The sequence below is a fragment of the Neomonachus schauinslandi genome, chromosome 2 (genome assembly GCF_002201575.2).
Source record: "Neomonachus schauinslandi chromosome 2, ASM220157v2, whole genome shotgun sequence".
Lineage (NCBI taxonomy): Eukaryota > Metazoa > Chordata > Mammalia > Carnivora > Phocidae > Neomonachus > Neomonachus schauinslandi.
This window is the reverse complement of record NC_058404.1, coordinates 35,061,192-35,084,800: the sequence shown is the minus strand read 5'-3', so window position 1 is coordinate 35,084,800 and position 23,609 is coordinate 35,061,192. Positions and strand designations below refer to the sequence as shown.

General features: G+C 39.7%; 2 protein-coding genes across 2 annotated transcripts in view; both read left to right on the top strand.

Moving 5' to 3' along the window:
* NSD3 (nuclear receptor binding SET domain protein 3) overlaps positions 1–23,609 on the top strand; it is a 118,775-nt gene that overhangs the window by 87,001 nt on the left and 8,165 nt on the right. Inside the window, exons 13-19 of the mRNA XM_044912830.1 lie at positions 2,565–2,762; positions 3,232–3,405; positions 7,426–7,572; positions 10,978–11,134; positions 15,853–16,055; positions 16,770–16,882; positions 17,678–17,947. Coding sequence (XP_044768765.1) covers positions 2,565–2,762; positions 3,232–3,405; positions 7,426–7,572; positions 10,978–11,134; positions 15,853–16,055; positions 16,770–16,882; positions 17,678–17,947 — 1,262 coding nt within the window. The remainder of the gene's footprint in view (positions 1–2,564; positions 2,763–3,231; positions 3,406–7,425; positions 7,573–10,977; positions 11,135–15,852; positions 16,056–16,769; positions 16,883–17,677; positions 17,948–23,609) is intronic.
* Positions 20,093–20,743, top strand: LOC110573152 (allograft inflammatory factor 1). The gene has a single exon (XM_021681574.1). The coding sequence runs from the start codon at positions 20,173–20,175 to the stop codon at positions 20,614–20,616; it is 444 nt and encodes a 147-aa protein (XP_021537249.1). The 5' UTR covers positions 20,093–20,172; the 3' UTR covers positions 20,617–20,743.

Below are 23,609 nucleotides of genomic sequence, written 5' to 3'. Positions count from 1 at the left end.
GACTTAGTAACAGCCCTTTCAGCCCTTTGGAGATGACATCCCATTGTTTTCTGACTTCCATTTTTCCCTTGCTGTCAGCTCTCAGTCTTACTGTTGCTTCTTTGAAGGTCATTGTCTTTTCTGTGGATAATATTAATATTTTCTCTTTGTTCTTGATTTACTACAGTTGAATAAGATGTGTAGCTGTAATTTTCTGTGTTTTGCATTAGGATTATGAGTTTTCATTTTATGTCTGTTTTACATATGGAAATTGTGACTAATGGAATCTGTTTTGTCTTTGGTAATACCTTTTATGTATTCTTGGTTGGGAAGACCTTCCCACTCTCATATGTTGAAAAATTCTGTTCTGGGTTTTCTATGGATTGATTTTATTATAGAGTGAGAACTGAAGATCTAAATTGTTTTTAGTGCCTTATCTCCAAATTGATGATCAATTATTCTAGCCAAATTTATTAAATAACCTTTTAAGCATTCCATGCTCATGGATTAGAAGAACAAACATTGTTAAAATTTCTGTACTACCCAAAGCAATCTACACATTTAATGCAGTCCCTATCAAAATACCACCAGCATTTTTCACAGAGCTAGAACAAACAATCCTAAAATTTGTACGGAACCACAAAAGACCCCAGGTAGCCAAAGCAATCCTGAAAAAGAAAAATAAAACTGGAGGCATCACGATTCTGGACTTCAAGCTATATTACAAAGCTGTGGTCATCAGGACAGTATGGTACTGGCACAAAAAGAGACACATAGATCAGTGGAACAGAATAGAGAACCCAGAACTAATGGTCAACTAATGGTCAACTAATCTTCAACAAAGCAGGAAAGAGTATCCAATAGAAAAAGACAGTCTTTTCAACAAATGGTGTTGGGAAAACTGGACAGCCACATGCAGAAGAATGAAACTCGACCACTTACATACACCATACACAAAAATAAATTCAAAATGGATGAAAGACTTAAATGTGAGACAGGAAACTATCAAAATCCTAGAGGAGAACGCTGGAAGAAACCTCTTTGAACACAGCCTTAGCAAATTCTTACTGGACATGTCACCAGAGGCAAGGGAAACAAAAGCAAAAATGAACTTCATCAACATAAAAATCTTCTGCACAGTGAAGGAAACAATCAACAAAACTAAAAGGCAGCCTACAGAATGGGAGAAGATATTTGCAAATGACATATCTGACAGAAGGTTAGTATCCAAAATCTATAAAGAACCTAACAACTCACACCCAAAACAAATAATCCAGTTAATAAATGGGCAGAAGACATGAATAGACACTTTTCCAAAGAACACATCCAGATGGCTAACAGAAACATGAAAAGATGCTCTACATCACTCATCATCAGGGAAATACAAATCAAAACCGTGATGAGATACCACCTCACACCTGTCAGAATGGCTAAAATTAACAACACAAGACACAACAGGTGTCGGCAAGGTTGCAGAGAAAGGGTAACCCTCTTGGTAGGATGCAAACTGGTGCAGCCACTCTGGAGAACAGTTTGGTGTTTCCTCAAAAAGTTAAAAACAGAACTACCCTATGAACCAGCAATTGCACTACTAGGTATTTACCCAAAGGATAAAAAAATACGGATTTGAAGGGATATGTGCACCCCGATGTTTGTGGCAGCGTTTTCAACAATAGCCAAACTATGGAGAGAGCCCAGATGTCCATCAACTGATGAATGGATAAAACAGTTGGTGGGGGGAGTGTAGTGTGTGTGTGTGTGTGTGTGTGTGTGTGTGTAATGGAATATTATTCAGCCATCAAAAAGAATGAAATCTTGCCATTTGCAATGATGTGGATGGAGCTAGAGTGTATTATGCTAAGTGAAATAAGTCAGAGAAAGACAAATACCATATGATCTCACTCATATGTGGAATTTTTTTTTTTTTTAAGATTTTATTTATTTATTTGAGAGAGCGAGAATGAGAGAGAGTACATGAGAGGGGGGAGGGTCAGAGAGAGAAGCAGGCTCCTCGCCGAGCAGGGAGCCCGATGCGGGACTCGATCCCGGGACTCCAGGATCATGACCTGAGCCGAAGGCAGTCGCTTAACCAACTGAGCCACCCAGGCGCCCCACTCATATGTGGAATTTAAGTAAGAAAATAGATGAATATATGGGAAGGGGGCAAAGAAAAAAAGGAGAGAGGGAAACAAGCCGTAAGTGACTCTTAACTGTAGAGAACAAACTGCTGGGTGATGGAGAGAGGTGGGTGGGGGATAGGCTAGATGGGTGATGGGTATTAAAAAGGACACTTTTTGTAATGAGCACTGGGTGTTGTAGATAAGTGATGAGTCACTGAATTCTACTCCAGAAACCAATATTGCATTGTATGTTAATGAACTAAAATTAAAATTAAAAAATGAATTAAATAAATAACCTTATAATTTAACCATTTATTTTCAATGCCTTTTTTTGTATGTGAAATTCTTATACATAACAGAGTCTCTTTGGGGAGTAGCTCTTTGATGTCATTCGCTGCTTCTATTTAAGAAGAATATGCTTTAATCAGATTTTATTTAATCTGTGTTCCTCAACCAATTTTTCAGGACAGCACCCATGTTTTTCGTGTAAAGTGTCTGGTACAGATGTGAAGCGTTGCTCTGTTGGTGCTTGTGGGAAATTTTATCACGAAGCCTGTGTCCGCAAATTCCCCACTGCCATCTTTGAGTCAAAAGGATTCCGCTGTCCTCAGCACTGTTGCTCTGCCTGTTCCATGGAGAAAGATATCTACAAAGCAAGTAAAGGTAAAACAGAGTTAAAAAAAGGGGACTAAGGTTTTTTTCTTTTTAAGTGCAGTAGCAAATGATAAGCACATTATTTTTAAGAGTATTAGGTAATTATCCCTCTCTGCATCTGTAGATGTAACCGCTCAGCCACAATAGCATGATAAGTAGAGATTAGGTTCTAATTCAGATCATGAGAAGAAAATTCTGTATGTTCAAAATTACCCTTGAGAATTTCTTTCGCAGGTGACATTGAGACCACCATCTCCGGCATCAGAGCCAACAAGTTTTTCTTTGAGGGATCTCTCAATGGGCACTGCATTTAGGGTCCTGCATAGGAACGACAGAACCACACGTGTGGAGAAAAATATTATCTTACCATAACAGTATCCCATGGAACCCAAAAGAGCCCAACTCCAAAAAGCTCACTTTATATCCAGCTGAGGCCTGATTACGTAGATTTTGTTTTTTCTGATTTGTCTTTAAACAGGTCGCATGATGCGATGTTTGAGGTGTCCGGTAGCCTATCACTCCGGAGAGGCTTGCATTGCTGCCGGCAGCACATTTGTATCCTCCTGCATGCTCATCTGTAGTAATCATTCCAAACGGAGCACCAGGGCTTCCTCAGCCATAAATGTAGGCTTTTGTTTCGTTTGTGCAAGAGGTGAGTGTCAGTCCTTTTTCTTTCTTTGAGTTCAGTGGCATATTTCCCCATCAAACTAGAGTTTCAGTTATATCCCCGAGAGATTAACACTTTCAGTAGTCCCTTTTATAACATGAAACATTCAAATTGTTAGAATATTTATTCTTCTCTAACCTAATATCTGCATTTTTTTTAGTGACTTAGAATTACAGATAAGTTCTTAGTGTTCCTGTATGGAGCATCAAAAGATTAATCTATTCCCTTCTGCAAACAGTTCTTCTGTTCAAAGTAGACTCTTCCCATGTCATATTCTTTAATCCAGAGTTTTCAACTGATTGAGATTTCACTTGGAAGGCAAGATAAGCACATTTATTTTTTAATTGTTTATGTTGTATTTTATCCTGTTTTGGTCTGGCATTGAGGAAGGCCTGATGGGATACAGCCAAGACAACATATGTGGTGGTGTTAGCTAAGAGTCAGGCGATACAAGCTTTCTTACTTGCCACCTGTTGATATTTAAGTATGCCAAGAGATTGATCAAGTAAAAACAATATTGTGTCCCTGAGGGGGTCAATGAACTTGAGTTCGTGATAAGTAGAAAATAAGATTTCTTTGGTTGAATATAATACAGAGTATTCAGTTTTACAGTGTCTCAGCTGTATTATAAGAAAACAGTTTTTAGTATTAAACATTTTAGAAATTAATATCCCCTGGTGCAGTTTTTTTGTTTGTGTTGTTTTTTTTTTAAATACAAATACTAAGTTTTCTGAACTTACCTTAGTGGTGAAATAATTGAAAGGACTCCATGGTGTATCAGGCCTATTAAATTATATTTAGACTAAACTGAAGATGAGGTGTTCGGTTTGGTTTTGGTTTTACTTGGTTTTGTTTGTTTTTTCCTTTGGGAGATAGTTATTTTAATTTGGCGAAAGTACTATAAAGTATTTTAAAATAGAATTTAGGTAGTGTGACAGATCTTGAGTTGTTTTGGTATGGTGTCTTTTGTTTTAAAAAAAATAGCCAGAAGAGGTTGGCAGTAAAAGATTAAGTAAATGGCAGTCCTTCTGGCAGCCAGCTGAGTCCATGGTACGTATAGCTTTCAGTTTGCCAGCGTTTGCAGTAAGCACCTGGGGCTGTGTGCTATTAGAGGGAAAGCATTGTGTCTTTCTTTACCAGAGCAATTACAACTGTATTCTGCTCTGAAACCTGGCTGGTACATGGAGGAGTAGGTCTGAAATATTTTGTGCCACATTATAACAGGTGGCAGCAAGGATTCAAATAGTCAAAAGAAATAAAAAGTCACCCCTGATGTCTTTACGGTCTCCCCATGCCTGAGAAAGTAATGATAGTATGGAAATAGTGAATTATCAATTGGATGGCTAGCTTTAGAGACAGATGAGTGTCAGTGATAACATGAAGTCTCTCTCGCTTTGTAAACATTTTATTCTACCTTGCTGGGCACTTAGTATTACTTGCACACGCACACACAAACACACAGTGCATGCTAGAGAGTGTGTAACTGAGCCAACATTTTATTATTATTTTTTTAAGTTTATTTATTTATTTGAGATAGAGCAACAGCAAGAGAGCAAGTGAGAGAGAGAGAGCATGAGCGGCGGGGTGGGGAGGCAGAGGGAGAAGCGGGCTCTCCAAGCAGGGAGCCAGATGTGGGACTCAATCCCAGGGCAGCCACTTAACTGACTGAGCCACCCAGGCACCCCTGAGCCAACATTTTAAATGTCAACTCCATAACTATCATGTTGGCTTACCTGGTACATTCTGAATCAAGTACCATCAATATATTAACCACTCCTTTCTTTTCATTCAATAATTGGGAAACATTTAAAACAGGTATTTTCAATTTAAGATAGGCAGAAAATGGCCCATTGTCAAGGAGCCTAGTTTTATAGAGACTAACCATTTAAAGTTTAACTTAGATGCTTTGATTAAAAGCTTGAAGTAATGCAAATGAGGGGAAAACTCACGTTTTACAGGACCTGTATTTGCATCTTAACAATTTGATAGATATCTGAAAGATATACTGTATTTAAATGCCTGTGTAATCAAGATTATTTAATTCTCAAATATTTTAACTATGAAACTTTGTACGGTAAATAGAAACTGTCATTTTCCTTTCCAAAATATAGAAATTTATCCTAAATAGATCAGATGTCGGGATTTGAGAAGGCTTGAGTCAACAGTTTTCACAAGTAAATAATGTATGTTCTCTCATCAGTTTTTACAGAGGTCTCCCTTTAAAAAAAAAAAAAGAGACATAATTGTAATAAATCCACACATAAAAAAGGAGACTTTAATTGTGTATGTTTGGTATTAGAAAACTTAGTTTGTTTTGCTTTTGTTTCTTGCCTTATACGGAGTCTTTCCCTCCTCACAAAGGATTTTTCTCTTAGTTCATGGTTATTGATTGTTTAAAATCATTCAGCTAATTCTTAAGGACTGAATGATTATCTAGAAATGTTTTTAGAAATGTTTTAAGGTTTAGAGGAACACTGCTCCACCCCTGACCCTCATGGTGCCATAGAAAGTGTCCCATCATATTTCAGTGTAGTATACACACATCCTTTAGGCTTTCCTTCCATCCAGGCAGGTGGTGGTGGGGGGGGGTGTTTGTAAAATCAAGTTACTTAACATTCTCTCCCTTTCTTTGTAATGGTAATTTATAATGGAGAAGGTAGATTAGGGCTTTCTTTTCATTTTAATAATAGCAGTTTTTTTGTATCTGTAAATCAAACTCTACTGGATATGCTATCTGAGTGAATTGTCACAGTTGCCTTAAGGAGTTATTGCCCCATTTTATATGGATGAGAACGCCGAAGCACAGATTACATCATTTACTTGAAGGTTGCAGAAGTTTAAATAGAGGGACTAGCATTTGCACCCGATCTTTCTCATTTCAAACCCACTGTTTTTTACACTACACTGCTTCTCTCTGTTAAATGTATGAAATTCTTTTGACATTGTATAACTTTTTTTAGAAGACTTTTATGCTGTTACCAATTAGCAATTTTAAGTCCCATTCTGTCCTCCAGGTCGGAGATGTTTCTTAAATCTTTCTCAGTGTAGGGTAGCACCAAATGAAGATAACACCCATGGCAAAAAGTAAATGGTAACCCCTTTAAAAACAAAACTCTTCCCTCTTCTCAAAATGATCTCTATAAAACTGCTGTCATGATCCGTATTTTAAAGTCCAGATCATTGTGAACTGTCCAGTCACCAAACAGAGAAATGTTCCCTGGTCTCACACTGCCCTAGGTTTAGGAATGGCCTGTAGTGAACTCAACAAAGGGGGGAAGGGGATGGGAGGGAGCGGAGAAGTGGGCATCACAAGTGGGTTAAAGGAGATCTTCTGTTTCCCTCCAATAGGATAGCTGGATTGGTAGGTCAGAAGAACTGTCTTTAGTTTATATCATGGCAGGGAAGAAATGTAAACAGTTTGCATTACCTTAGTGAAGTTCAACAAATTATGGCTCCTTTAAAATCATGTGTCATATTGATAGAGAATAGCTTCATTATCTGGCAGAAAAAGCTAGAATTTATTTGAGTACATCTCAAGATACGACTAGAGGAGAGACTCAATTCTGCCTTTCAGTACTCCTTGATACGTTGAAGGTGGATCAGTGTCTCTACCCCATGTTATGTAAATAACTCTTATTTGCTATTAAGTGATATGTTATTTTGTTCTTTGGATTGTCATCATAGTACTTGTAAATATTAAGGAATGTAGCTTTGTCTTCCATAGGGGGTTTTAAGTATGACGTCAAATGCAGTTTACATCTCCAAATTAATTTTTAGTTTTCTTCTGGGTGTGTAGGTTTTTATGGGATAAGGCACTGAGTAGCTCAAACTCCCTTTAATAACTCTGGCAAGGCTTTTCTGTCAGATCTTCCTTTTTCTTTATATTCTGCCCCCCGCCCCCAGCTTTTAGCACAGCTACATAATAGATGTTGGTTTATTTTTTTTCCCTCATGGAATCATGGGTAGTTTCATTGCAGCTCATCTCTTTCTGTTTGTTTCGTATAGGGCTGATAGTTCAGGACCATTCAGACCCCATGTTCAGTTCATATGCCTATAAGTCCCACTACCTACTGAATGAATCAAATCGTGCAGAGTTGATGAAATTACCTATGATTCCTTCTTCGTCAGCTTCCAAAAAGAAATGTGAGAAAGGTAATAATCAAAATAGTTTCTCTCTTTTATCTTTGCATTTCCTTTTTATTTTTTTCCTCTTTAAATGAAGGGGGGAAATGTATGCCTGTCAAGCACCATCTGTTGCTTTTGGTAAATTCTGCCTGGTGGTTGTGACTGTGTCTTCATGTGGCTGCAACATTATTAAAAAGGGCTTAAAATAATTCCATTATTACAAATTCTTACCTACTTACTCTTCTCCTTGAATAAATTCTCACACATTCCATATATCTGTGGGTTATTACAATTGAAAGGCTAGGATTTTGCTTTATATATAGAAAGATATTCTAAAGGCTCTTGCTCTTTTGCCTGATGTAGAACTACCGTTGGAGAAGAATAGACATGATATAAATTATTATGAACTTTCAACTAAAAAACCTGGGTAGGTTATTAAAAGAGAAACCAAGATATCGATACTTAAAATTTTGATTTTAGGGTATATGCTATCTTTTTGTTTCTTAAATGTTTTTGTTAGGATGCTATGAAAACTAGCTGCCCTTCTCTTGGGAGGCTTTGGTGGGCAGCTGGGGAGATTAACCCAAATATTGGATATTGAAAGGCAACCCAGCTCAACTGAAGAATTGCTTATGGATAGTTTATCCACAGAGAACCAAGAGCTAAATGTATATTTATATTCTCCCAATTAATTTAACCTATAGGAGAAAATCATACCTTGTTTTTAGCTTTACATAGCCTACTTGTAACACAGGGAAAAGGTAATTTAACAGTACTGTATTACTTAGGGAGTTATTACCCCAGAGGGTAAAATGAATAACCTGGAAGGTAAAGGCCTTTTCCTGTATACATTCCCATTATGATCTGGGGGCCAGGTTCCGAATCTTTAGAGAAAAATTAATCCATACCTAATAGACTGGGTATATTTGAAATAAGGTGGGTTTTTTTTTTTTTTTCTCATTCTTTTTGTTGCCTGCTTGATGTGTCTTTGCTCTTTGTCAGACATCTGAAGTGGCAACCCATGACTAAAAGAAAATACCACTAACTAAACAGGGTGACTAGAACCTATAAGGAATAGGTTGGAGAGAGTATTGGCTTGCTTGCTTGCTTGCTTGCTTGTTTGTTTTCCACTGAAGTCAGAGGATGTCACCTGACTGGTGATACCACCTACTTCTAAAACAAAGATGGACAGAGAGGTCTAACTTCATAATGCAATAAAATTAGACTACCCGAGGCATTCATTTTAGGAAATGCCTTATTTCCTACTGGCGCCTTCATAAAATTAGATTAAGTCAGTTGTTTCTTACTTTGTTTTCAGTACTCAGTATTGACCTTGACATGAATTGAAATTATTTTGAGCCCTCTATTTGCTTAGCTTGAACCATGTCTTACTTCTTCTTGCATCCTAAAGCAGTTTTCTTGCATAGCACCAAGGTGGATTGTTCATATTTTCATTTTTCTATTTTTCTTGTGTATTTTTTGTCAAAAAATCGTGATGATTTTCATTGACGGTTCTGGGTCTGTATTTCCTCTGAAATAAGACTTTTAAGTTTTAATTTTAATTAAGGACTATTCCATTATGTTAAAAATGGCCAGGCTGACTTTTCCACATCAGCTCTAATGATCACATGTCCTCTAAAGCTGTTTGCAAAGACTGCTCTCCCTACTGGTCCTTCCTTTCTGATGGAGAAGTCAATTATCTCATTTTACTTGAAACTTACAGAATTCCCTACCTAGGCTAAGAGCACTCAGGCAGCTAATCTGTAGGTTGGAGAATTGGAACAATGAATCCATATTGAGATCTGCAAAGGAAAAAAAAATCTTAATGATTAAAGCAAAATCTTTTAAGCAGAGGAAATATAGTAATTTATTTCATCACTGTATATAGATTTTTCTTTTTGTTTTTATGTTAATCAGTTGGAAGTTTGAAAGTCTACAGGAAGAAAAGATTTTCTGGAAAATTGATAGCAAACCCTCAAAAGGTTGGAGCTGTGATTTCATAAAGTTGTGTAGAGGGCTCTTAACCTTTTGCTTATGAGATTTTAAGTCTCAGTACATTCATGGGTTATAGACTTGATTTTCCAATAGAATTAATTTTTTTTTTTGCAGTAAATGTCTTTATTATATTTCATCTAAAGTGGTTAACATCCTTCTGTCACTTGTTGAAACACCTATTAGAAATAGGTGACCTCCCCCCAAATCTCTTCTATTTCTTTACATTTAAAAATATTCTTTTGTTTTGTTTGCTGCACTTGTTTTGGTCTTAATCCAGAGATCATTTCAAAGGAGAGGATTTTGCTAGGGAACTTGGAGAGGGATCTCCTTGTGTATGGTACTTCATTTTACAGTGACATTTACTTAGTTTTATGCTATAAAGCAGTGGTTCTCAATATGAAGTCAGAAAAACTTACGTAAAAATTTTTGAACTATGTTTAATATTTCAGAAAATCTAACAGAATCATACATTCGCACAAAATAAGGCTGCATACGTTTCTTTATATTTAGCTATGATTTGAACAACAATGTGATAAGACTAGTTTTATTATTGGGATCAGAAGCTCTGATTGGCAGTTATATATTTCTTTGGTTAATAAAAACAGGAGAAATTGTTACCTTTAACAGGGGCTTTGTTTTTTGGGGTGTTGTTTTTTTTTTTTTTTTGGCTTAGGGTTTTTTGGTTTTTTTGGGTTTGGGGGTTTTTGTTTTGTTTTGTTTTTGGTTGATAAAATATTAAAAAACATGGGTCCCTGAGGAAGGGAAAGGGGATCCTTGGTGATGAAAAAGTTGCAAACCACTGCTGTATAGCCTATTTGACTTTCTTTATTTTTACTGGAAAGGGAAATGATAATGTAATCACCAATTTGAGAAAGTACAATCCTTTGCTTTTTCACATTCTTTTATGGAAAGAAAAAAGTACCAGTCAACCTATTGGCTATCTTCTTTCTTGCTAATTTTATTATAAAGGGATTCAGTTAACTGTGGCACTGGATTAAAATAAAAAGATGACCATTGCTTGCTTTCTTAGCTCTCAAGGAGAAAAGAAAGTTGCTACATATTTCTTTGAAAATCTGCTCTCAAGTCTACTCAGTCTAAAGATTTTATGCATCTGTTGTGTCATCTGTTAAGAGTTATAGCTCCTGCTAAACTCATACCTCAATTGCCCACCTTTTCAAGGGGTAAAGACCACAGTAATGGTTTTCATACTCCTCCAAAGCTTTGAGTGTCTGGCCATGCGGCCCTGGAAAGGGACTGAAGTAGCTAAATGTGTTCATTTGCTTTCTATTTTAATCCATCACTATAGACCTGACTCAGTCCCTTTATTTTCCCCCAGTTTGACTCAGAGTTAATGCACTTAAAAGATAACTTTCTCTTTTCTCTTTCTTTTTCTCTTTCCTCTTTTCTCAGTTATTAAGACTATTTATTTGTTTCAAGGTGGAAGATTGCTCTGCTGTGAATCGTGCCCAGCTTCCTTCCACCCGGAATGCCTGAGCATAGAAATGCCAGAAGGCTGCTGGAATTGTAATGACTGTAAAGCTGGCAAGAAACTACATTACAAGCAGATTGTTTGGGTCAAATTGGGAAATTACAGGCAAGTTTTTCCAAGGACAAAGAGGAAGTATTCAATCATTGTTCAGACACAGGTGTTCATAATCTGTATACAAACTGGTGAGGAGATAGGTAGAATACCACAGAGCTACTTCCTTAAAAAAAGAAAGAGAAGAGAAACCTTTTGAGTTGGTTTTTAGAGGATTGGGAAGGTTAGTTGTTGTTGGACTTTTTTTTTTTTTTTTTGATTGGATGGTTGGCTTGTTTTTATGTTCTGAAAGTTATTTTATACTAATGAACTATGTACTACTAGATTATGGAATAAAAGGTCTAATGTAGATAGTAGGGAAGATGTTTTCTTTGTGTCCAGATACAGTCATATTGATTTCTAATAAAATCAAGACTTTATATCCTGTTCAAAATAGCTGTCTTTGCCCATTTTAGTTCCTGCTAAGCTTTAAACTGAGTGCAAGGAGAGAGCTCTTTAGAATTTAAAGAGAGCAATTATTTCATTAAGAGCTTTTAGTTCTTAAGAGAATGAAGTGTAAGAAGTATGTGTGATTGCCATTATTTTCAAAAAACTTTCTCCTTTTAAGAAGCCTGTCCTTACCAAGCCTCCACTGAGCGGAATAGCGATATATTTTAAAAACTCTACATTTTACGTTTTGAGTCATATGTTTATCATTTTACTAAGAAAATAGATACTATTCAAGAGGGCACAATAAGAGTCTGCTATTCAATTAGAATACTAAGTAAAATATATTTCTATAGAATTTCAAACATACTGTAATTTTTTAGTAATGGCTATGTCATTTTCTCTGTTTTGAATATGCTGCTTGCTTACCTATTTAACTTTAAAAATTTTGTTTTTAGCTAAGATAAGGGGCCTTGAGGTTGAGAAGCGATCCCCCACATACACTATTTTTTTTTAACGTATGACAAAAAACCTCAAAGCACCCCCCCCAAAAAAAATTGGCAGTTAAATACATAAGCAATTTTTTACTTCTGGCGAAAGACACAAAGTTTTAAATTTTTTTTTTTTTTAAGATTTTATTTATTTATTCATGAGAGACAGAGAGAGAGACAGAGGCAGAGGGAGAAGCAGGCTCCCCGCGGAGCAGGGAGCCCGATGCGGGACTCGATCCCAGGACCCTGGGATCATGACCTGAGCCGAACGCAGACGCTCAACCGACTGAGCCACCCAGGCGTCCCAAAAGACACAAAGTTTTAAAAGTCAAATGTTAAGCCACGGTAAAGTATTTGCACTTCTACTTTAATAAGCAAAGACAAATACCTTACCTAGAACAGGGACAAAGAAGAGAAAGAGCCAGTTTGCCAAAGAATAGCAAATAGAAATTAAACATGTAAGGGGCGCCTGGGTGGCTCAGTCGTTAAGCGTCTGCCTTCGGCTCAGGTCATGATCCCAGGGTCCTGGGATCGAGCCCCGCATCGGGCTCCCTGCTCCGTGGGAAGCCTGCTTCTCCCTCTCCCACTCCCCCTGCTTGCGTTCCCTCTCTCGCTGTGTCTCTCTCTGTCAAATAAATAAATAAATAAAATCTTTAAAAAAAAAAAAGAAATTAAACATGTAAAAAATGCTGAGCCTAGGGGGGCCTGGGTGGCTCAGTCGGTTAAGCATCTGCCTTGGGCTCAGGTCATGATCCCAGGGTCCTAGGATTGAGCCCCGCGTCAGGCTCCTTGCCAGGCAAGGAGCCTGCTTCTCCCTCTGCTTGCCTCTCCCTTGCTTGTGCCCTCTCTCTCTCTCTGACAAATAAATAAAATCTTAAAAAAAAGAAAGAATGTTAAACAGCGTATACATTATCTTTCCATGTGTTTATACAGTTTAAAAAATTGTAGGTTTGTTTTCATTACCCCAGAAAGAAATACATGTAATGTTATAGTATGAGACATAAAATTAAAGGGGAGGCATTTTCAATTTTTCTATTATACATTTCTGCATTGTTTTAATTTTTAAAAGAAGCACTGCTTTTTGTAATTAAAAATATATCTTTCCAGGGTGGGAAGGGGTGCAAGTTTGACAATTGATAAGACATTCCTGGATAAGAAATATCTAAAACAGTGTAAGAAGCCTTCAGATCTTCACATAAATTTCAGAATGTCTACTTTTTAAAATTTCTTTCTTGGGTTTTTGGGGGGGTTTTTTGAGTTATAACTGACATAACATGATATTAGTTTCAGGTTGATTCAGTATTTGTATATGTTATGAAATGACCACCACAACAAGTCTAGTTAAGCAGCACACATAGTTACAGAATTTTTTTTTCTTGTGATAAGAACTTGTTTTCGTTGTTGTTGTTGCACAATTCCGTTTATATGAAATGACCAAATTAGGCAAATCAGTAGGGACAGAAAGCAGATCAGTGGTTGGTTGCCAGGGGCCGAGGGTAGGTGGGAGTAGGGAGTGACTGCTATGGTTGCACAGCATTGCAAATATACTAAAAACTGTAGTATATACAACTTAAAATAGTGAATTTTACCTCAATAAAAAGTAAAAGTAAAATAAAATAGAAAACAAAAAAACAGGTGGCTCTAGTAGCTTTGACATGCCTTTGAAATGATGCCTCCATGGCAACAGCCTCTGAAGAGACATGGTAAGAACTTTTAGGATCTACTCACTTAGCAACTTTCACGTATACAATCCAGTCTTATGAACTGTGGTCACCATGCTGTCCGTTACGTATTTCCTTTGTGAAAAGTTATGAATAGAAAGTATCTTTAGCTTTCATACTTAAATTTTAATTATGGGGCGCCTGGGTGGCTCAGATGGTTAAGTGTCTGCCTTCGGCTCAGGTCATGATCCCAGGGTCCTGGGATCGAGCCCCACTTCGGGCTCCCAGCTCAGCAGGGAGTCTGCTTCTCCCTCTCCCTCTGCTTCTCCCCTGCTTGTGCTCTCTGTCTCTGTATCTCTCTCAAATGAATAAAAAAAAATAAAAAACTCAAAAAAAATTTTTAATCACATTACATTTTTAAAAAGCCCAAAGCATTGAGGTTCACAGCTCAGTGAGATTTTATATGCAGGTCAGGTTCTTTTCACATGTTTTGCAGAGACTCATTCTTAATGTGTTTTTTTCCAGTCAGGCCCAGCTGGGTCACATGAAGCTCTTTCTTTTCAATAACTGGTTACCCCAATGAGAAGCCTGCTGGGGGAAGTGACGAGGACCCGGAACAACCCCTGGCAGAAAGTGTCCCCTTCCTAACCGACCCAGTGAATACAGTTATTGTGTATACACTTAATACCTTGAAATGAGTTAGAAATAACCATTTCCCGGGGCACCTGGGTGGCTCAGTCGGTTAAGCGTCTGCCTTCGGCTCAGGTCATGATCCTAGGGTCCTGGGATCGAGCCCCACATCGGAGCAGGGAGCCCGCTTCTCCCTCTCCCTTTGCCTGCTTCTGCCCCTGCTTGTGCATGCTCTCTTTCTCTCTCTCTGTCAAATAAATAAAATCTTTTTTTTTTTTTAAGATTTTATTTATTTGACAGAGAGAGAGAGCACAAGCAGGGATGTGACAGGCAGAGGCAGAGGGAGAAGCAGGCTCCCCGCTGAGCAAGGAGCCCCATGCAGGACTTGATCCCAGGACCTTGGGATCATGACCTCAGCTGAAGGCAGACGCTTAACCGACTGAGCCACCCAGTCATCCCTAAATAAAATCTTAAAAAAGAAAAAAAAGAAATAATCATTTCCTAAAATATTTATTACACAAAGTAGTGTTTTAACAATTTGAGCACAGACTCTTGCCTTTTTTTTTTTTAAGAGAGAGAGAGTGAGCACATGAGCTGAAGGTGGGGGAAGCAGGGGCGGAGTGCAGAACCTGACTCAGGGCTCGATCTCATGACCCTGAGATCATGACCTGAGCCAAAATCAAGAGTCGGATGCTTAACTGACTGAGCCACCCAACTGAGCCCCTCTTGCCTACATTTTAAGTTAATTCTTAGGGGCACCTAGGTGTCTCAGTCGGTTAATCATCTGCATTCAGCTCAGGTCATGATCCCGGGGTCCTGGGATCGAGCCCCACATCGGGCTCCCTGCTCCACGGGAAGCCTGCTTCTCCCTCTTCCACTCCCCTGCTTGTGTTCCTTCTCTCGCTCTGTCTCTCTCTGTCAAATAAATACATAAAATCTTTTTTAAAAAGTCAAATTTGGAGGAACACATGACTTTTTTAGGATTGAAGTTGGGTTTGGAATAGTATTGGTATAGAATTTAAGAATTAGAATTCTTAAATTGGGTAGCAAGTTCTTATGTTTTATAATTTGTATGTTCATGATATGTGTTTCTTTATGTCAAGTATTAATTTTAATTTTTTTTTTTTAAGATTTTATTTATTTATTTGAGATAGAGCAGGAGCAAGGGGAGTAGCAGAGGGAGAGGGAGAAGCAGGCTTCCCTCTGAGCAGGGAGCCCGACATGGGGTTCAATCCCAGGACCCTGGGATCACGACCTGAAGCAAAGGCAGACGCTTAACCGTCTGAGCCACCCAGGAGCCCCATATCAAGTATTAATTTTTAAAGAAAAAACTAGATTGGGTGTTTAGGGTATAGTTTGTTTACTCTATGTTCACTATTTCATTAATTCACTAATCAATATATTTTTAAATGTTGTGTGGTTTAGCAGGATTAAAGATAAGTTATTTTTTGTCCTTAGAATCTGAATGAAAATTGCAATGTACAAAACCTCACCCCCGCCCAGCCATGTATCAGAATGGTATGATTTGTTCATTCTCTTGATCTGCAATTGCTTTTGTTTTCAGATGGTGGCCAGCAGAGATCTGCAATCCCAGGTCTGTGCCACTGAACATCCAGGGCCTTAAGCATGACTTGGGGGACTTCCCTGTGTTCTTCTTTGGTTCTCATGACTACTATTGGGTACACCAGGGCAGAGTGTTCCCTTACGTTGAAGGAGACAAAAGCTTTGCTGAGGGACAGACTAGTATTAACAAGACCTTCAAAAAAGGTAAGTTGGATGATGTTTACAGGGGCTCAAAACTAAGACTCCACGGTTGATTTCTCAGCATGTCTTGACTTGCATATGACATGTTTGTGGTGTTAGAGAACTTTTCACCAGGTGTTATGATCCAGTGCCTGTAAGTATCCAGTGACATTAGAGCCACATCTTATCCAGTCAGTTAGAAAAATACATTTCAGTATAGTAGACTCTGCCATCTGTGTGAAAGGAGTTTCTTCAGCAATTTTTCTACAAACATAGAGATTATTTTGGAAATAGTCTTCTTAATCAAGTGAAGCTTCTTTGTCACAGAAGAGTAGTAAAAGCTTCTCACAAAGAGCCTTACAACTGTTTTTGCAACAAGTTTCCAGGAAGTTTGGCTTTCTGGGTAATAGTAAAATGAATTTAAATCTGATACAACGTAAAAAACTGGGGATTTTTTTGGTTGGTTGGTTATTTTTTTTGCTTTACTTGGAAGCATCTGATTATTGAAGTAGGACCTCTGTGAGGCCGCACCTTGCACAGAGCAGCTTTAGCCGTACGTGAGTTATGTCTTCTCTCAGTGTTACACTATGTTGGTGGAAAATGGTCATTTCCGGAATAATTTTAAGAAGAAAGCCTCGGGCCAGATCCAGGGCATTGGGAAGGCAATGTAAAACTGCTCTCCTAACAGTTTTTGTTTGTTTTTTGGTATTTATATACTTTGTTTGGTCTTATTGGCAGCACTGGAAGAAGCTGCAAAACGTTTCCAGGAATTGAAAGCACAAAGAGAAAGCAGAGAAGCACTAGAGATTGAAAAAAACTCAAGAAAACCTCCTCCTTACAAACACATCAAAGTGAGTCTCTGCCCATGAAAACACTCATATCTGACAGGCAAGAGGAAATGCATCACTGTCTTCGTCATTAGAAGGCACTTTCTGACTTATGAAAACCTTTGTCAGTTATCACCCAGTCTTCGGTAGAACAGACTGGGAGCTTTTGTTGGAAGCATAAAATGGGAGCCACAGCTGCTGTGCTGTGAGGAGGTTGTTGATCATCCCTCTCATAGCCAGGAGCACCATGTTCCATGTGGAATCCTGTTCTCGCCCGACCAGGTTCTCCTGCAACCAAATGAGAATATAGGTGTTCAGCTCCTCTTCTTCCAGAAAGCCCACAGTTGTCTTCAGTTAGGAAGTTTCCATCAGCGAGAAGAAGAAGAAATACACAAGATAAATAAGGGAGAATTTACATCAGACTTTGATATTTCTGTCCACTCGGTAGGGGCCATCTTGTTCTTAGCTTCTACACGGGGAAACTGAGGTCAAGATAGAAAGAGCCTTCCTCGGGCGCCTGGGTGGCTCAGTTGGTTAAGCAACTGCCTTCGGCTCAGGTCATGATCCTGGAGTCCCTGGATCAAGTCCCGCATCGGGCTCCCTGCTCGGCAGGGAGTCTGCTTCTCCCTCTGACCCTCACCCCTCTCATGTGCTCTCTCTCATTCTCTCTCAAATAAATAAATCTTTAAAAAAAAAAAAAAAAAGAAAGAGCCTTTCTCAGAGTCATGCCACAAGGCAGTAGCCCGAGCCAGAAATCGCCTGGCTGTGTCTGATGTTCCTGTTTAAATTCTTCCTCTTCTTTGTGGCTTCGTCTTCTAGGCTAACAAAGTGATAGGAAAGGTACAGATCCATGTTGCAGACCTGTCTGAGATTCCCCGCTGCAACTGCAAGCCAGCCGATGAGAACCCGTGCGGCCTGGAGTCGGAGTGCCTGAACCGCATGCTGCAGTACGAGTGCCACCCGCAGGTGTGCCCGGCCGGCGAGCGCTGCCAGAACCAGTGCTTCACCAAGAGGCTCTACCCTGATGCTGAGATCATCAAGACCGAGCGGAGGGGCTGGGGCCTCAGGACCAAAAGGAGCATTAAGAAGGTAGCGGGGGCCGGGGGCACTGGGGGGACAGACCAGGGCCTGTGCCTCTTAGAAGATGCTTCATCTTCTCTTAGGGATGAAATGCATGGGGATTTATGGCAAAATTTTGGAACTTACCATGGTGAAACTTGGGCACTTCTCGAGCAAAGCGGGAGCGGTAGGAAGAGGCAGTAATAAAGTATACATAAACTTTGGGTGTCCTGTGATTAGGCATAAAAAGGAGAAGGGACATCGGTCATTTTCTCTTTGAAATATTTTTTACTTGTTAAGCAAAAGAGCTGTAAAAGGCTTCGCAGAGTCAAAAGAGTGCAAAGGTCAGAACGTGCTGGGATGGAAACTAGCAGACCCAGGACTTCGTGCCCACATCACTGTTCCATGGCCATGAGGCCAGGGCCAAGTCGCTCACTCCCTGAGCCTCAGTTTCCCCTGCTCTCCAGCGGACATGGTAATCCCTGCCCTATGTATTTGAAAGGGTTTCTACCAGTCTCAGATTATATATGCAAAAGCAATTGGCAGAAGTTGAGGTCTTTGACACTTAGAAATTATCTTCATTCTTATACTTTGAGGCAGTTTTCAAAGCAGTCTCTTTGCAGAAAAATTTTTAAATGCAAATAACTCAAAAATGAAAATCCCCAGCAAATCCTACTTTTCAAACAGTGGCTGTCAAACTTCAGAGATCCTGGGGATCTCCTGGGATCCTTACCAAAGGGTCTTACTGAAATACCTGGGACAGGCCTGAACAGTGTGCATTTTAAAACCAGGCCCCCAGGCCACCTCCCCCAACCCTCCCCCCCCCACCACCCCCTGCTTGCCTAGTCCCCATGGAGAGAGAACACAGAGAGGCTTCCACTGAGAGAAGGTAGGTCTGGTGGGCATTTTAGGTTACTCTTGACATTTTTGTACCTGTAAAAAAAAAAAATCACATCTGTAATTAAAAAGCACCATATAATGTAGGAAAGAGAATCAAACAACACAAAAAAGATAATAAAGAATGAAATTCCTTCATCCCTTTCATCTCCTCACCAGAGATGATCATTGTTAAGAGGCTGTCATGTAGCCTTTTATAACTTTTTCTACACAGTTATAAATGTAAACATATACAAATACATATTCCGATATTCTATACTTACAGGGTTTTTAAAAACATAAATATGGTACATATATATTCATATATCATAAATACACCTTAATGACAATACATACAGATTTCTCCTCATTCTTTGCAACAGTCCCATTGTATTCCATAGTAAAATGTACCATAACTTATTTCACCTATTTTCTAATAAATTTATATATATATTTCATTCTATAATGAACATTCTTGATCATCTATCTTCATGCACCCAGGTTTTTTTTAAAGATTTTATTTACTTATTTGAGAGAGAGAGAGCAAGTATGAGTGGGGGGAGGGGCAGGGAAAGAGGGAAAAGCAGAGGGAGAGGGAGAAGCGGACTCCCCAATGAGCAGAGAGCCCAATCCCAGGACCCCAAGATCATGACCTGAGCCGAAGGCAGATGCTTAACCAACTGAGCCACCCAGGTGCCCCTTTAGGCACCGATTTCTATAGGTTAGATTGCTTGAGGTGAAACTCACTCATTAAGCACGTGTTTATGAAGCTACTTCTGTGTGCCAGGTACTCCTCTGGGCATTTGGAAAAACAGTAGTGAACAAGACACCTTTGTAGGTCTGCTAGAGACAGGTAATAAATAGATATATAATGTTGAGTACCACTAAAATGCTGCAAAGAAAAATAACGCAGTCAAAGGGGATGGCTGGTGACAGGGATGGTTATTTCAAACTGCTTGGTTAAGGAGGGCTGAGGAGGTGACGTTTGACATGAACATGAGGGAGAAAGCCTTGCAGGCACATAAGGGAGAAGAGCATTTCAAGCTGAAGAAAAAGCAAGGACAGAGGCCTTAGCATGCTCCAGAAACAGCAGGAGAGCCAGTGCACCTGGAGAAGGAGGAGGAGAGGGGCGGTTGGTAGGTAGGAGATGTGAGGGAGGGTGGCCTGGGGCTACATCTTGTGTGCCTTAGAGGCCACAGGAGGGAGGCTTCTGGAAGATTTTAGTGGGAAGTGACTTGATCTGAGCTGATGTGCTCATTCTCTATTGCTGCATAACAATAATATTGCAAACTTGGAGAGGAGAGCCGGCAGACAGAGAGAGCACCAGCTCCGTCTCTATCCACCTATCTACCGGTTTCTCCATCAACATCTGCTGAGCTATGAGCCAAACCAGGGATTTACAGGGAGGAAAAGCCTTCGGGCTGCTGAAGGCCCAGCAGGAAGAGAGACTCGATGAAATCAACAAGCAGTTCCTGGATGATTCCAAATATAGCAGTGATGAGGATCTGCCCTCCAAACTGGAGACCTTCAAGAAGAAATACATGGAGTTTGACCTGAATGGAAACGGAGATATCGATATCATGTCCTTGAAGCGGATGCTGGAGAAACTGGGGGTCCCCAAGACCCACCTGGAGCTCAAGAAATTAATCAGGGAGGTGTCCGGCGACTCTGGGGAGACTTTCAGCTACTCTGACTTCCTCAAGATGATGCTGGGCAAGAGATCTGCCATCCTAAAAATGATCCTGATGTACGAGGAGAAAGCGAGAGAACAGGAGAAGCCAGCAGGTCCCCCAGCGAAGAAAAATATCTCTGAGTTGCCCTAATTTGTAGTAGGGGAGATGTTGTGGGATTGATGGGGCTTCTAATGACCCCAACACGGAAAAAGGACACAGAATTGTGAGCCAGAGGTACACTAAATTAAATAAACTATCCTTCTCCAGAAAAAAAAAAAAAAAATATTGCAAACTTGGGAACTTATAATGTAACACACATTTTATTTTCTCACAGTTTCTAGGGCTCAGGAGTCAGGCAGTGCTTAGCTGGGTCCTCTACTTAGGGTCTCACAAGGTTTCATTCAAGATGCTGCCCAGGACTGGATTCTCATTATTGTGCCTCAGCTGGAGAAGGATCCATTTTCCTGCTTGCATGGCTATTGGCAGAATTCTGCTCTTTGAAGCTGTAGGTCTGAGAGCTTCAGCTGTTTTTTTGTCTCGGGTTGTTGTTGTTCTCGTTGTTTTGCTGCTATTAGCTTCTAGAGGCTGCCCCCGATTCCTTGCCAAATAGGGTTCCCCAACATGGCTGTTTGCTTCCTCACAGCCAACAAGGGGGAGAGACACTCCACTCCAGCAAGATGGATGCTAAAGTCTTGATGTAACAAACTCATATAATCACATACATCCTGTCACCTTCACCATGTCTATTGGTTAGACTTATGTCACAGATCCCACTCAAGGACAGAGGATCACACCATGGTATAAGCCTTCCGGGACAGGCATCTTGGGGGCCACCTTAAGTACCTGTGTGCCACCCTTGGGGTTCAGAAGAAAACTCTGGCTGTAGTCTGGGGTATTTATGGTCACGGGCTGAAGGAATAGCAAAAAGGAGATCATTATCATCCAGGAGAGAGATGATGGTGGTGTGGACTGCTGGGGTTGTCGCAGAACAGGAGGGAAGTGGGTGGATTGCTGACATTTTGAAGGCAGAGCCAACAGGATTCGCTGATGGGTTAGATATATGCATTGGGTCTCTTGGCCAAAGGCCCTCAGCATTTAAATGTCATTGTAAGTGGGGCGCCTGGGTGGCTCAGTTGGTTAAGTGTCCGACTCTTGGCTCAGCTCAGGTCTTGATCCCAGGGTCCTGAGTTCAGCGTGGAGCCTACTTAAAAAAGTAAAACAAAAAAAAGTCATTATAGAATGCAAAAAAATTTTTTAAGTTTATTTTTTTTAATCTCTACATCAACATGGGGCTCGAACTCAGGACCCTGAGATCAAGAGGAGCACACTCCTCCAACTGAGCCAGCTAGGTGCCCCTAGAATGCAAAATTTTTGATGTTACTTTAATGCCATGCATATCATAATACAAATTTTTGCCTGTGACTCCAGGGGAGGTTTAGGGGTTATCCTGAAATTTATCCAGTAATTGCATTTATTTTAAAATGTATTCTAATTTATTAAATTAATATAATCAAGAGAAAATATAGCCAGGATTATTCTGCCTGTTAGCTCTTGAGGGATTGCTAATGTAAGACCATTGGTCTTTTACAAAATAGCTGGAAGTATAAATTCCTGAAAAGCAAAATCATAAAAGACTGAGTAGCAACATGGAAAAGACTTTTGGTGTATTGAGGGGACAGAAGCCAAAGATGAAACTGATTGTACACAGCCAGTCCTCTTCTTTTCACACATAACAGATGCCTGAAAATGTGTGCCAGAGCCAAAAAAGGGACTTCCTGTTACAAGGTGATTTCTTTCTCAGAAATTAAATAAATATATATTAAATGCTGAATTACACCCTACCTTTTTGCCATAGTCTTTAAGGACAGATTTCTAGCATTTTTAAAGCTCTTTATTTGGTTATTTTTGTTCACAATTGAATTCACAGTTAATGGGTGTCTTTTGGGTTTGTCTTTTTTTAAGATTTTATTATTTTTTTTAAGTAATCTCTTCACTCAATGTGGGGCTTGAACTCAGCAACCTCAAGATCAAAAGTCCCATGCTCTACCAACTGAGCCAGCCAGGTGCCCCACAGTTAATGGTTTTTTGTTTTTGTTTTTGTTTTTTTTTATTTATTTGAGAGAGAGCACATGAGAGGGGGGAAGGTCAGAGGGAGAAGCAGACTCCCCGCCAAGCAGGGAGCCCGATGCGGGACTCGATCCCGGGACTCCAGGATCATGACCTGAGCCGAAGGCAGTCGCTTAACCAACTGAGCCACCCAGGCGCCCACAGTTAATGGTTTTAAGTCCAGTAAGCAACTCTTTCGTTTTTTGTTTTTTGTTTTTTTAAGATTTTATTTATTTATTTGAGGGGGAAGAGAGAGAGAGAGAGAGCATGTGCACACGTAGGGGGGAGGGGCAATGGGAGAGGGAGAAGCAGGCTCCCTGCTGGGGCTCAATTCCCAGGACCCTGAGATCATGACCTGAGCCGAAGGCAGATGCTTAACCGACTGAGCCACCCAGGTGCCCCAGTAAGCAGCTCTTTGAAGCTAAGGTTTGTCCCTTTGGGACATCTGAAATATTTCTCTTACAAAATAGCTAGGAATATTTATTTACAGTGGTATCAAATTTTAAGACTTGCACTCTTCCTGTTTGATATCAACACTTTAAATTTCCTGTATTCACTCATTTTCATAAAACCATAATACATGATACTGAAGCTTTGACAGCCCAGAACCATTTCTTTAAATGAAATCTTACCTTGAATCCTAATACGTGGAAAAGATGATGTATAGCCGACTTGGTTGAAGTTCTGCTCTCTGGGTTTCAGTTAAAGAAAACCTGCCATTAAATTAGTAACACGGGGTGGCGAGGAAACTGACCTGTGAGGGCGGTGGTCCCACGTGATGGTGCGAATTGTTCATCAGCTGTGACACAGCCCCAGCTGGATGGAGGGAAAGCCTGGTAAGGTGACTGAGCGTGGCACACAAATGTGCAGACCCTCCTCCATCCTTTGCGAGAAAGAACTGGAAGGGAAAGGTAGAGAAAATAAACTGTTCTGTTATAGTGTTACAGTTATCAGTGTAGTATATTTCTTTTTCTTCTTTTTTTGTATTTGTACATTTCTTTTTCTAACCTAATTCTTTGTCATAGGTTAACAGTCAG